Here is a 13,294-nt window from a genome sequence, read left to right as displayed (position 1 = left end):
TAGTTATCACTTCAATTTACCAGAGGCATTGTATCAGGTCATGCCAATCAGAAGTCAAAGTACAAACTGTCTTTTATTGACTGCAGTAAAGGCGGTGTGGAAGTAATCAAGTAACAATGCTGTAATTACCTCTTAGTGATATTTGGAGCTTAGTAAATAAATTGCAAAACTATTTAATTGCTGTTCATGTTATGAAACTATAGCAGCCAGTTAGCCCAAATAAAGACTTGAAACAGGGACAAAAGGTAGCTTTGTCAAAGTTAACAAAGCTACAGTGCTACTGAGTGCCTTGTAAAATATAAATTACTAAGATTATATATACATGCTTTGTTGTAAATTACAATTTAGCAGCAAATTTACAACACTGGCACCGCAGTTGGTCGATTATTACCACAATTAAATACAAGAGCAGCGAGCAGGGCTTAAAGTGTGAGGAGTTTTTGAGCTGATGCACATACCGCTAACATTTGGCCTTGCAGCTGCTACTACTCACATTTTTATGTGAATCCTGTAGCTTCAACCCCAGCTGTATTTTGGGCCAAGGAGTGTGCAATGAATATGGAAATGTCACTGATACTGACACTGACTGGTGAACAAGATCTAAAATATGATCTGTGTTATTTCATCATCTGTGTCTTTCGGTTTGGATTTACCCACTTCATTGTTAAATGGAAGTGGCATCTCTTGGTGACTGAGAGGAACTCTAGAGTTATACAGAGAGTATTCAGTATTCATGTAGTGAGCTGTGCAGCTCCGAGTGCAGCTTTACCGCTCAAGAATGCAGCTATAGTGCCCCATTGTCCATGGACACAAGCTGAATGACAACTAAGGACAATACCCGCGGTGTTTTGTCCTCTATCTCGTCTGCTCTCTCTAAGAATGCATCTTAAACCTCATCAACATTGTGCTAACAGACTATTATGTTGGAAAATCCATTCATATTTATAATTTTTTATAATATTTATTGCATGAAAATATTTTCTTGGTGGAGTTAGTTATGCCGGTTATTCATGTTGTCAAAAAAATAATTTAGAAACTAACTTGATTTTTTTCGCTAATGCTATGGCTAGCAGTTAAACGTTTAGCTAGCAGTTTTGGATGAACAACTGAAACAATACAAGCTAAACTGTTAAAGGTGAACATGAAACAGCAATGAATGGTAAAAACATAAAGTCTAAATAAAGCTTAAAATATGTTTAGATGAACACATTTTACCTCGAGAAGTCTTGTGAAGTGGTTTTTGGGTTTGGGTCCATCTGACAGGGTTGTGGGGCTACAGATGGTGATAGTTTTGGAAACACTTTTGATAAAGTAACATCATTTTCATCTGTAAAGCTCATAAAAACATACATCCAGTTTGTTTTTAATGTTATCCCACAAGTCAGTTGATGAAAACCTAAAGCAGAAGGACTATATTTTTAGTCAACAATAGCTAACAGTGACACAAATTCATTCTGGTGGATTGCATGCAGCCTATGCAAGTTTTGGGGGTTTTTAATACCCATAAACCTAATGTTGTCTGAAAATATAAATAAAGTTAATAAAGTTTTACAGTTCTGAAACTTTGCTGACACTAACATTGTCCTCAAACTGGCCTAAATAGAAAGTTTGGGGTCCTCTATGAGGCCACACTAAGAATGCATTGTTAAATAGACCATCATTTTCATGCTAGGCAATGTGACAATGAAAAGATTGAGCAGCAGAAAGGGGCACCCATTCAAACAACTCCCTCCTTTCTTTTTTCCCTGCAGAACAGTGCAACAGTGTTTAACTGTGCCAGATTCACAGAGGGGAGTTGCCCTCCTGTCATTTATCAGCGTATCCTTGAGGTCGTGCAGCTATCGGCCTACATTTGACACCGTCTTTAAATGGCCACATCAGCAGACAGATAATCAGTGAGATAAAGAACAGCATCTTCCATGCCAGCTCAAGGAGGGGTGGGTGTGTATAAATTGAGGTCTTTGGGGAATCACAATCTCACGGTCTGCTGTAGCGCTTCATCATCAGCTGCCTTCAACCCGACGAGCCTGCAGCCATGTCCTTTAATGGAACCTGGAAGGTCGACCGCAGTGAGAACTATGTCAAGTTCATGGAGCAAATGGGTGAGTGTGTGCAAGAGCACTTGACAGTGTTTAGTTCACTGTCAAGTCATGCACTTAAACTCTGTTTTTTCTGAGCCTGGCCATATGAATTTATGAGGATAATGTGTGTAACTGTGTTTCCATAGAGTTCAGTATGGTTGTGCAGGTGTTGCACAGAGCAGTGAGATGCTAAGTTTTAATGTAGTTGTTGTAACAGCATTCATCTTAGGACTGATTACAACACTAATCACTATCATGTGACTATAAAATCACCTCAAGGGGTTAATGACCAATAACTATCAATCAGCAATCTTCATTCAACAATCCATTTTCATATTTCTATGCTTTTTGTGTTTTACAAGGTGTTAATCTTGTGAAACGCAAGGTGGCAGAGCACGACAACCTGAAGATCACCATCGAGCAGAACGGGGACAAGTTTCACGTCAAAGAGTCCAGCACTATACGCACCAAAGAGGTTGACTTCACTCTGGGCGTTCCGTTCGACTACACCCTGGCTGATGGCACTGAAGTCTCAGTGAGTGTGCTAAAGAGAAACATTACTAAAGCACAGGCACTTGGTCAAGGTGCTGTTTCATAATTGCACAAAGGCAACCAGAAATGGTTTGTTTTAGGCAAATCTGGCTTGTTTTTAAGAATGATAGATTCGCTGCTAATGGAAATAGTGGAAACCAAGCCAGCTAAAAGCTGCAGTTAAAAGCAAAGGACCAGTTTCCAGTGAATAATTCACTCTGCGGTGAATTAAAAGTCGCTTTTATGCAAATGTAAAACAGTAAAGGAGAGTGTTAAAGAGTGCTTTGACTGTATATTTTTAACCAGGGTGCATGGGAGATGGAGGGGGACATGATGAAAGGCAAATTCACCAGGAAAGACAACAACAAGCTCCTGACCACTACTAGAACTCTGGTGGGCGGAGAGCTCGTGCAGGTCAGTAGGTCCAGAGGTGTCAATCCCGAATTCAGTCCCAATAAATAAACGTCTCCACAAGCCATCGACACTTTTTGTCTTTTTCTTTGCAGAGCTACAACTATGACGGGGTGGATGCCAAGAGGATTTTCAAGAAGCAGTAACCTGGATATTGAAGTTCAAATTTTATTTTATATAAATCACACAGCCCAGTGAACTGTATCTGAAGTTATTGTTGGCATTTAGCTTATTTTACAAGAAAAATTATGGTCACCATGTTCACGAAACACTGAAATGGTCACACAGCTCAGTTAAATTTGCATCCCTTTTCCTATGAAAGGAGAAAACAAACACTAAACAGCATCCTGGCAGTGGATGTCTGTCTGTAGCAGTAGCTAAACATTCAAATGGGTTTAGTTTTATTTGTCTTGGAGGTGTTCGGGATAATCCGCACATCATAGTGTCAACAAATTTCACAGGACTCATTCATTGGTATGGTGTAGGTTATCCACAGTAATGGCTGTTTTCAAGAAAAGCTCCACAGCAACATGAAATACATGAAATGCTATTGTGTGTGTTCAAACAGGGAAAAAAATCAAATTGCACTATTGGTTCCCAAGTATCAGATATTCTTCTACAATAAAACATGTTTATTATGTCTCTTGAGTTCAGTGTTGGTGTTATTAAATGACTGAATTGCATGTGAATAAAGTCCGATAAATATAATCAGACTAGATTGTCTTAACAGATGTGATAAAAGTCTATAATCTTGCATGTCATGTTGCTTCCATGACACAAGCACAAAGCTCATGCCTCTGTGATATCACTTTTTACGAGCATCAAAAGTTCTTCATCAGGGATTTAAGTGAAATACCACGTTACCATTTCAGACTGCTTTCCAGTCGCTCTTATAGCGCATGATTGGAGTGTGACCTCACGAACAGAGTCTTCTGCTGTCATGTGACGGCCCTTATGTGCTATGTGGAGAACTAATGGTTCATCACATGGTGGTTTTCTAGAAAGTGAACAATGATTTTCATTCAGGGACAAAAAGCTCATGGCTGTTTTTAGTCACGAAGGGTGTAAAGAGTAAGTGCATGTATGTAATGAGGCTGTCTGACCACAAGAGGGAAACCTGTGCCTGCTTTAATTTTACTGCTCCACTTAACGTAGATACAGTAGCACAATACGAATTCTAGGACCTGCCAGCTTCAGAAAATGTTACATAAAATGTTCTTTTATGGGTTTTTAAATTATTTGTACAAAAACACGAGAAATGGCAAAGATAATTATTTGATCATTCTCGGCATGTGTACAGTATTAAACTAGTGGGGTATAAAAAAAGCAAAAAAAGTGGCAAGCCTAAAGGAAACTGTTTACAGAAGATGAAAAGTATCATCAGATTTTGAACCACTATAGTTTGGAAAGCTTATTGGTAACTGCTCCATTTTTCAGCATGACAATGATCCTAAACACATTCCTAAAGCAGTAGAAGCATACCTAGAACGAAAAACACACAATGACACACTTTCAGTCATGCCTCCCCAGAGCCTGGACCTGAACATTATTGAAGCAGTGTGGGATCACTTTACAGAGTGTGCAGCACAAGGCAGCCAACATCCAAAGAAGAGCTTTGAATGTCCTTCAAGATGCCTGAAGAAGTATTCCTCAAGATAACTTAACAAAATTACAAGAAAGCTTGACAAAGTACAAACTCTGTTTTTGTTTCTATAAATCTCAGCACCCATTCCCATTTTCGTAGTAAAATATAACAAATGGTGGCTCAGGACTTTTGCACTCTGCAAATACAGTGCCTGATGGATAGGGATTAGTTCGGTAAGTCTTCACGCCTGCGTACTTTAACTTTTGTGTTGTTCATCATGTGCAATTTAAGCAAAATTAAGCAACAGGTTTCCAGTATTTAGAGCTTCACACTGCTCAAAGTGCTTGAGTTTTCCAGTCTTTGGCAGAGCAGGCATCAACATGACACAGATTTCCTTACATGGGCATCTTGGCTAATAATTATCCTCCTGAAACCCAAACTCTTGTTTTGGGACCTGATAAGTACAGAAAGTAAGCTGCTTTTGAACAGGGAGTCATCAGATGTTACATGCTTAAAAAGAAGAACTCCTATGAGTTACAATAGCTTTATTTGCATTGCATAGCAAAGTAATAAATGTTTTATTGGGCTGAATGCAGTATATGAAAAGCCAAAACATAATACCAACAGTTGCAGACACATGGTCTCAGGACTCTATACTGTATAGTTCTGAGGTTTGTATATAGTACTTTGGTTTGAGGACGTGGTAGGTGATGTCTTTAGATATAAACCATAAGTCCAAATAAAGTAAAACCAATAAAGTGTTAAAGTCTTATTGGCTCTACAATGATAGACTGAGAAAGAAAGAGTCTAACATCGATCGATGGCAACTTCCCACTGAGTCCTCAGTGGCACCCTTTTTCACGGAGGTAAAAGCCCGCCACGAACAAGGCTAATCTGGCAGGGGCTGGGCTGCTTTGAACACCAGTTTTCCGCTGAACCCTCCTTAGGGAGGAAAGTCCCCGGAGACCTGTCAGATGCTGGAGGGCTGAACAGATTTCAGTGCAGGGAAAAAGTGGGCCGGCGGGGCTTCTTTTCTCTGTCAAGATGTGCAGTCCACACTTATTTTATGTTTTTGATGTTTAAATCAGCAACATTATGGGATGCATCTCCATCACTGATGTAATTAGCCTGATACAAGACTTCCATGCAATGGATAGGATCACCTTATAAAGTGTAAAGTTCAGATTTTACAGCTGTGGCAGTATTACAAGTTAAAATATTTTTTGACCTGTATTAGCAAATGAAGGCTTTCATTTTGTCATATTGCTATGTATATACATAGAGAGAGAGAGAGGATTATTTTTACCATAACAAAGATGTGTACTCTTTATCTGCCACTGGTTATGTGTGAATCATAAATGCTTTGTAATATCTGTACCACTAGGTAGCACTGTGGAGCTCTTTATTGTCTGAGAAGAAGGTCCTCAGCTGCTCTATGATGTCATCCTCAGCCAAGTTACCATATGAAACACACCCTGTTTACACAGACGCACGCACGCGCGCACACACACACACACACAAAGCCCCACTACATAATTATTGGATCTCAACTCAAATTATTGGAATAATATCTCTGGTACTTATCTGGAATCTAGTAGAGTTAGAGTGAAATCAGTGGGAAACAGGAAAGTCGTGGGAGAGTTAGCCTTTAGTGTTTTGATTGCTGTGAGACTGTGGGCGCAAGGGGCCCACCCGAGGGAGGTGGAAGCTGTGGATGAGAGGGGAGGAGGAGGAGGTGGGGAAGGAAAATAATAGGAGGACAAGAAGAAGTGTGTGTGTGTGTGTGAAGAAGAGGAGAAAGAAAGGACAACACAGGGAGAAGCCACTCCTCGCCCAGCTCAGCCCCTCTACCGCAGTGAAATCAAATTCACTGACTCACTCTGAAGTCGTCAGCTCATGTGAAAGAATAACGATCACAAAGACACTGACGGCATGCTGGTGAGCGTCGGGGCTATTAGTTGGCCAATGCTTCCAAGAAGACACGGCCCAGCTTTAGCCAATCACTGTTTGGACAGTGACTGTGCAGGCCTTTGTAGAGACGCATGCAGACTGCTGGATGATGAGTCAGTAGACAGTCAGCACAGAATACTTTATCTCAGACTCCTCAGATTCCAGTCTTACTATAAACAATTCATGTCAGCGTACATGCTCAGATGTGACTTCAATTCAGTTTTATTTATACCGCGCCAAATCACAAAATCACCTCAAGCACCTCAAGGTGCTTTAAATTGTAAGGTAGACCCTATAATAATGAAAACAGAGAAAAACCCAGCAATCATATGACCCCCTATGAGCAAGCACTTTGGCGACAGTGGGAAGGAAAAACTCCCTTTTAACAGGAAGAAACCTCCGGCAGAACCAGGCTCAGGGAGGGGCGGGGCCATCTGCTGCGACCAGATGGGGAGACTTGTACCAAACATGTTCATTTGAAAGCATTATTGTGTGAAAAGTGTGATGATGATGATGATGATGATGGAGCAGGCCTTTATGAGATGAGACAGTAATAGAAAATATATGCTCAAGCCTTCATAATTTTTCATCCATAAATCAGAATTTCTATTAGTATCTCATAATCTTGAGTTACTCAGAAGTCAGTCGAAATTTTGAAATAATTATTTGAACTTGCTAGTTATGTAAATTTTTATTTTTATTTTGTTTTTATATTTCTGTTTATTTTTCCAGTCATTTTCCGTAGTCATAGTCATTAGCATAACACACGCAATTATTGTCAATATGATTAAAAAAAAATATATAAAAATAATTAGTAACAATAAAATCAACATCCTAGTATTATCAGCGTGTTAGCGTGCAGTTATTAGCTGTAAGCTCAGTTGCTAGCATGTATGCTAACATGGCTGTGGAAGCTTTTTCGCTGTTTTCTGCGGTAGCTGATTGGCTTATTCTCTTTGTGTGTCTACAACTAATAAAAGGGGCACAAATAAAACCCATTAGAAACCAGCTAGGAAAGTATTAAATGTGTTAAACATCAGTTTTTAGCTGAATGTTTGTTAAGCCATGCTAATGTTTGGTCTGTATTTTACAGACACAATCCCAAAAACTAATTCAAGTATACAAAAACATACACTGATATTCAGGTAATGTATTAAACCAAGGAGAAGATTTTTAATTTACCTGAATTTTGACTGTTCACTTCAGTGAAATAAAATAAAAACGCTTGTCAGCAAGTCCATTTGTCTGACATCCTGCAGCCAGAAGAGCTTGAGACAGAAACACCTCTTTAATGGGCTTGTCAAATGGAGTAACACCATTACAAAGTGTTGCCGGTTGGGTGTATGCATGCATGCACCCAGATGATTACGTACCTTTGCACACAGAAGCATTTTCGTCCTTCACTTTGCTCTGCACCGACACCCTGCGTGAACGCCCCCGGGCACGGACGAGTGTGTGTCATGTGAGAAGCTGTTGTGTGCCACCTGGTGTGACTGAGCTGACAGGAGAGTGGAGACAGTGAAGAGAGAAACTAAATTGGCTGTGGCCTCTGTCTCAGGAGTAGCCAGCCCCTGGGTTAGGCGGGCTATTCTTATAGAGGGCAGTGAGAGGTCTCCAGCTCTCCTGATACACAAACCACTTTATAGAATCCCACATCATGTTTTGATGGTCTACTGGGATTACGGGGGAGGTATTATCCAATGAAAAGTGTAAGAATGGAAGAGGAAATGGAACTATACGAAGGTGGATTTCTCTGTGGGTACAAGGCCACTTCTAAGAGGAGCCAAAATTACCAAATACAGTCTTGAAATCTAAAAATATCCTATGATGTAAACCATGGCCTGTAATATAAAGGCCCAGGTAGTACCAGTTATTTACATAGTTATTAAAAGACTATACATTGGCAAGTTCACAGGATACTGCGCTTCAGAGATCTGCTCAGATTGTTAGCACATAAGAGGAACCAGTTAGCCTAATGGTTATTAGGTTTGCTATAATTATCCTGTGACCGAAAAGCAAACAAACAAACAAACAAATGTTGATTTCATGTTTTCTCATCAAATATACTCTTGTGCCACTTCATTAGGTATAATGTTCTACTGCTCATTAATGCTACTGTCTAATCAGCTAATCAGTGACTGATGTAGACATGGTTGAAACAACCTCCTGAAGTTAAAACCAAGTAGAATGAGGAAGAGAGGTGATTTGTTGATGCTAGACATGCTAGTCTGAATTTGAATCCAGGAACAGCAGATCTGCTGGGATTTTCGGACACTACCATCTGCTCACTTAGCAGTTTTCTGGGTGAAAATACCCCCTTTATAACCACAGCAAACCCATCTTCTGATGGTTCCTTCCAGCAGGGTGACGCACTATGTCACAAAACTCGAATCATCTCTAACTGGTTTCTTGAACATGACACTCAAATGTCCTCCACAGTCACCAGATCTCAATCCAACAGAGCACCTTTGTGATGTGGAGGAACAAGAGATTCTCATCATGGATGTGCAGCAACTGTGCAATGCTTTCATCCCCTTGGATGAATAAGGACAAAAATCTCTGAGGAATGTTTCCAGCACACTGATCGATCTGTGCCACCCCCATCTGTCCAACCCAGTACTAGCAAAGTGTACCTAATGAAGTGCCTTGTGATTCTAGGTTATTTCTAAGTATATATATCAGAGTTTTATCAGTGTCTTCACATTTTAGAAAACTTGCACACTCTGAACAAATAAGGTAATCATGACAGCACAGATAATGTCAATCTTTAATGGCAGATGGCCTGAAATGTCTTCATTTAACATTTTCATAAAAACGTCTCATTTTGATCATCTCCTTTTTTTTGTTTCAAACAAACAAACCTCTGCAATTCACTGAAATACAGTTTCTCCTTACAGCGGCTAAAGTACATAAATATCAACAGTACTGTATGCATTAGGAAAAAGGAAAAAGAACACGCACACACACATGCCGTGAACATGCACTGAACACACAGCTACACACGCGGTATACTAAAACAAGTAAAGAAATGATTTGTCACTGACAAAAGGAGGGGGGGGGTCGTCTTATTCGTTTTTTCAGGAACTTCTGTACTGTACCGCTGGCGAAACACAAAAGACCCATTCGTTCGAGGAGTATATCTTCTTCTTCTCTGGATTTCACAGTGAATTATGCAGGTAAAACAGTATTCACATGTTACATACAGTATGCTCCAATCAGACCGATACAAACGAAGAAAAAAGCTCTAGTAATTCTTACCAAATGAAAATACAATTAAACTTACAATAATACTTACAATGAATTATATGATGGGCATTTTCTATGAACCTTAAAAAGACAACACCCATTAAAAACACACATAACATTCACGCACGTTGTATAAATACTTGTTCTAATAAATCTGAGTGCCACACTTGGCTTAAAAATGTCTGTAAAAGCAAAAATAAAAACCAAAACAAAAAAAACCCTTCAGCTGATTTAATAGATATGATGCATATTATCATTAATTACAAACACTTGACTACTGTATGATTCAACCAGTCCGATATAATTGTACACAGAGGGGCTAAACATCACAGGGGACGCTCGTCTCCTTACGGCGTTTGATTGTCACATCAGCGTGAAATGCGACTTGGCCTTCGGAGACTGGTTTCGTATTAACGAATGAAGATTTTGGCGTCAAGATGTCACAGAAATATGATCACTCGATGATATGTCATACAGCAAAGACGTTATTGCAAGATTACAAAAGATTGTTTTATCTTTTCCTTTTTTTTTATACATCTCACTCCAATCATTATTATGTAAATTCAAACTTTACAAAAGCAGGTTGAATCACACCGGTTCCCTAAAAATAGACAAAAGACACAAATCGCTTAAAGTGAATATCCTTTCAGATGCAGAGTGGCTCTTTGGAGTGACACCAAAAGGGACATGCTGCAAAAATAATGTCATACTTCATAAGAAATCAGACTGAGGACTACAAAAGTAGTCAAAAATGGAATAAACCACTAGCCTAGATAGCTCTCCAGTGTAAAAAAAAAGAAAAGAAAAAAAAGCTTTGGTCTTGTTTCTCTATACTGTGCTGCTGTCCTCCTGCTACACAGCGAAGGAGCGATTTCCTAATTATAGCAGGGCTCAGTTTGCCGCGTATTGCCATCACGCTATACGTGACATTGGGGTCACGCTACCTTCCACCGGCGATGGCTTTTTCCTGTCAGTGCCTCTTTTCACACATCTGATTACCTCAAACAGCCAAACTACGAGCCGGATCAGGTGCGTTTTGTCACTCAACGTTAAAATCGCTTCAGACAAAAGACTTCTGTGTTTCGTTTCGTCGGGTAAAGACGTCACAGAGGGACAAAAAAAAAAAAAAAAAAAACGACACATATGAGCGAATCAAAATTCCTTTTGGAGCAGAGACAAGAGCAAACTGGCAGGACTGCTTTGGTATAGCAGGGCGACTTGTTTTAAAATGGCACTGAACAGAAAGGGAACAAAAAAAGAAAAGGTATAAAACATCCTCACAAGATTTAGCACAACATAAATCAACCCAAACAAAACCGTTTCAAACATCGTCTTGATTACAAAAATACCTTTTTGTATTTCTTTAAAATATCTAAAAATGTACAGCATTGTTTTTTCATTGTTTTCTCTCTCACGCTCTATTTTTTTGTTTGTTTTTTTTGCAAAGTCATGCGTCAACATGTAATTTCATAATCATAATAACATTAATATGAATGATATACAGAATAGTAATAATTATAGTCATATAATAACATTACTCAGTAGCACTTTAGCCACACTTCCGGGCGTCTGCAAAGTGGCTGCATAAAACAACGTTTGCACTCCTTTTAGGTGGCCGGCTTTACACCCGCACGTAGAGGATGCAGAGCGAGAGACCAGCTAGGTGGGCGATGCAGTCAGTCGGTAAACAAAGAGCGCGGACGCCTTTGTTGTGCATGCCTGGTACCTTTCACGGAGGTGTCAGAGGAGGTGTAGCCAAGCGCTGCCTGTAAATTTACGTAACAGTATAAAAAAGATTTGGAGGGACTTTCGGGGAGGGGGGGGACTCGATGTGTGATGGAGGCTGGGGTCTAGTATGTCCTGAGGCCCATGAGGCTGCTGCTGCCTGAAAGAGAAAGACAGAACGACAGCGGGGTGAGGCTGAAGTTCGCAATGCTAATGGGAACACCGGGGATTACGTGGAAACACTAACAGCCGTAAAAGTCACACCGATTTTTTTAAATCCCCATCCAATCCAATGCCAAGACCACATCCACATTCAATGCACGCGCGCTCTATCTCGTGCTTAAATTCTGGTGTATTTGTTCAAAGTATTTCGCAAATCTAAAACATGCACAGATGAAAGTCGACACGGTGTCAGTACAGTTTGGCGCTGCTTCCTTCATTCAAGTGGATGTCTTTGACTGATGCTGTCTCTCAAATTTGTATTTTTTATTTTTTAAAAAGGACTTTCACACCTTTTCCTGCAAATCTACACTTTCAAAATGCCCCCTCTCCCCTGCGGGGGCCCGCTACACGGGCGACGAGGTGCGATCTACACCTTTTGTCCTCGCCTGTTGGGATCAACGGTTGTGACGTTCCGAGACGTAGAACTCACCGACGGTGCGCTGCTCCAGCAGCTGGAGTTAGGTCGGTCCTCCTGGTTTCTAATAGGACACGAGAGGCAATCGGCAACGCCCGTCACAGCCGGCCACGGCCACCATCACACATCAGGAACCTGAGCACACAAAAGGAGACAGTTGGAATAAATCCTTTTGATGATGTTTCAGAGGAGTGAATTTTGCTTTTATTTCAACAAAAATGTATGATTTTTAAATGTTCTCAAGCTCTTTGACTGCATTGAACACACTGGCTAAGTATATGTTTGAAGGGCAACGCAGCAGCTTATTAGTGGCAGTTTTACAAAGTTATGCGTTACTGTTGTTACATTATATGTGACTGTCGCACTGGTGTTCCTGAATTTAATGATTAAAGTTGTTAATCACAGGATTTTGTTACTTTCACTACACAAATTCTCTATTTATTTGCAAAAGAGAGAAAAAAGATAAACACAACTGTCTAACCTCATGGAGCGAAGACAAAAATGGCAGAGAGGTCAACAACTTTCGAATGGTGGTGATTACATGGTGGACATTACTTAGAATTTGTTGCACAAAGGGGAAATCATTTCTGACAGTAAAGGGACCCATGCCCAGGAACAAGATCCATTCTTTCCGATTGCCTGTAAAGGCAACACAATATTACAGAGCAGGTATCAAAAGACCCCTGGATCCAGAGCGATAATTAAGCTGATTGTACAATGTGGTGCAAAAGTCTTGAGCCTCCCATAATTTCTCTATATTTTACGTCTGAGGAACCAGACTTTCTAGTCATTTTTAAAATGGTCTTGTGCAATAGTTCTCCAAGCTTTCTGAAAGTATTTCAAAGTTTTTCTTTGAACACTGGCTGCTGTTTCACTCATTTAGTCCAGTTCTTGTACCTGACCATTTCGTGTATTTGCATCTCCATGTAACACTGACCTATCAAACATAGAAAAGGCACAAAAATCAAGGGATGAACTAGAGTTTTGTCTACATAACTTGCTATCATTTATTTAAATAAATCTACAAAAATGTCAAAGATAATAATTTTGAAGGGTATAAAATAGTTATTTCTTCATTTTTCAGCATCCCAAACACACTTTTACAGAAACATACCTAGATGGAAAAAC

At 39.9% G+C, this 13,294-nt stretch overlaps 2 protein-coding genes across 4 annotated transcripts in view; one reads left to right on the top strand and one right to left on the bottom strand.

Annotated features, from left to right (window-relative positions):
• The first annotated feature begins 1,824 nt into the window (after positions 1-1,824).
• On the top strand, positions 1,825-3,671 carry LOC134619252 (fatty acid-binding protein, intestinal-like). Its single transcript, XM_063465024.1, has 4 exons — positions 1,825-2,102; positions 2,444-2,616; positions 2,919-3,026; positions 3,119-3,671. Exons 1-4 carry the CDS (start codon positions 2,036-2,038, stop codon positions 3,167-3,169), a joined length of 399 nt encoding a protein of 132 aa, XP_063321094.1. The 5' UTR covers positions 1,825-2,035; the 3' UTR covers positions 3,170-3,671.
• A 6,007-nt stretch (positions 3,672-9,678) lies between these two features.
• Positions 9,679-13,294, bottom strand: part of LOC134624896 (RNA-binding protein with multiple splicing-like) — a 38,425-nt gene continuing 34,809 nt past the window's right edge. Inside the window, exons 7-8 of one of the 3 annotated variants that reach the window (XR_010093667.1) lie at positions 12,182-12,301; positions 9,679-11,689 (exon numbers count right to left, since the gene is read on the bottom strand). Coding sequence is in view for 1 of the 3 variants with exons in the window: in XM_063470018.1 (XP_063326088.1) it covers positions 12,287-12,301 (15 nt within the window). In the remaining 2 variants the exon portion in view is untranslated. Of the gene's footprint in view, positions 11,690-12,181; positions 12,302-13,294 lie in introns of those variants that run through there. The other 2 variants (XM_063470018.1, XM_063470017.1) reach the window with 2 other exon arrangements.

The sequence above is a fragment of the Pelmatolapia mariae genome, linkage group LG3_W, assembly GCF_036321145.2.
Source record: "Pelmatolapia mariae isolate MD_Pm_ZW linkage group LG3_W, Pm_UMD_F_2, whole genome shotgun sequence".
Lineage (NCBI taxonomy): Eukaryota > Metazoa > Chordata > Actinopteri > Cichliformes > Cichlidae > Pelmatolapia > Pelmatolapia mariae.
This window is presented reverse-complemented; position numbering and strand designations above follow the sequence as displayed.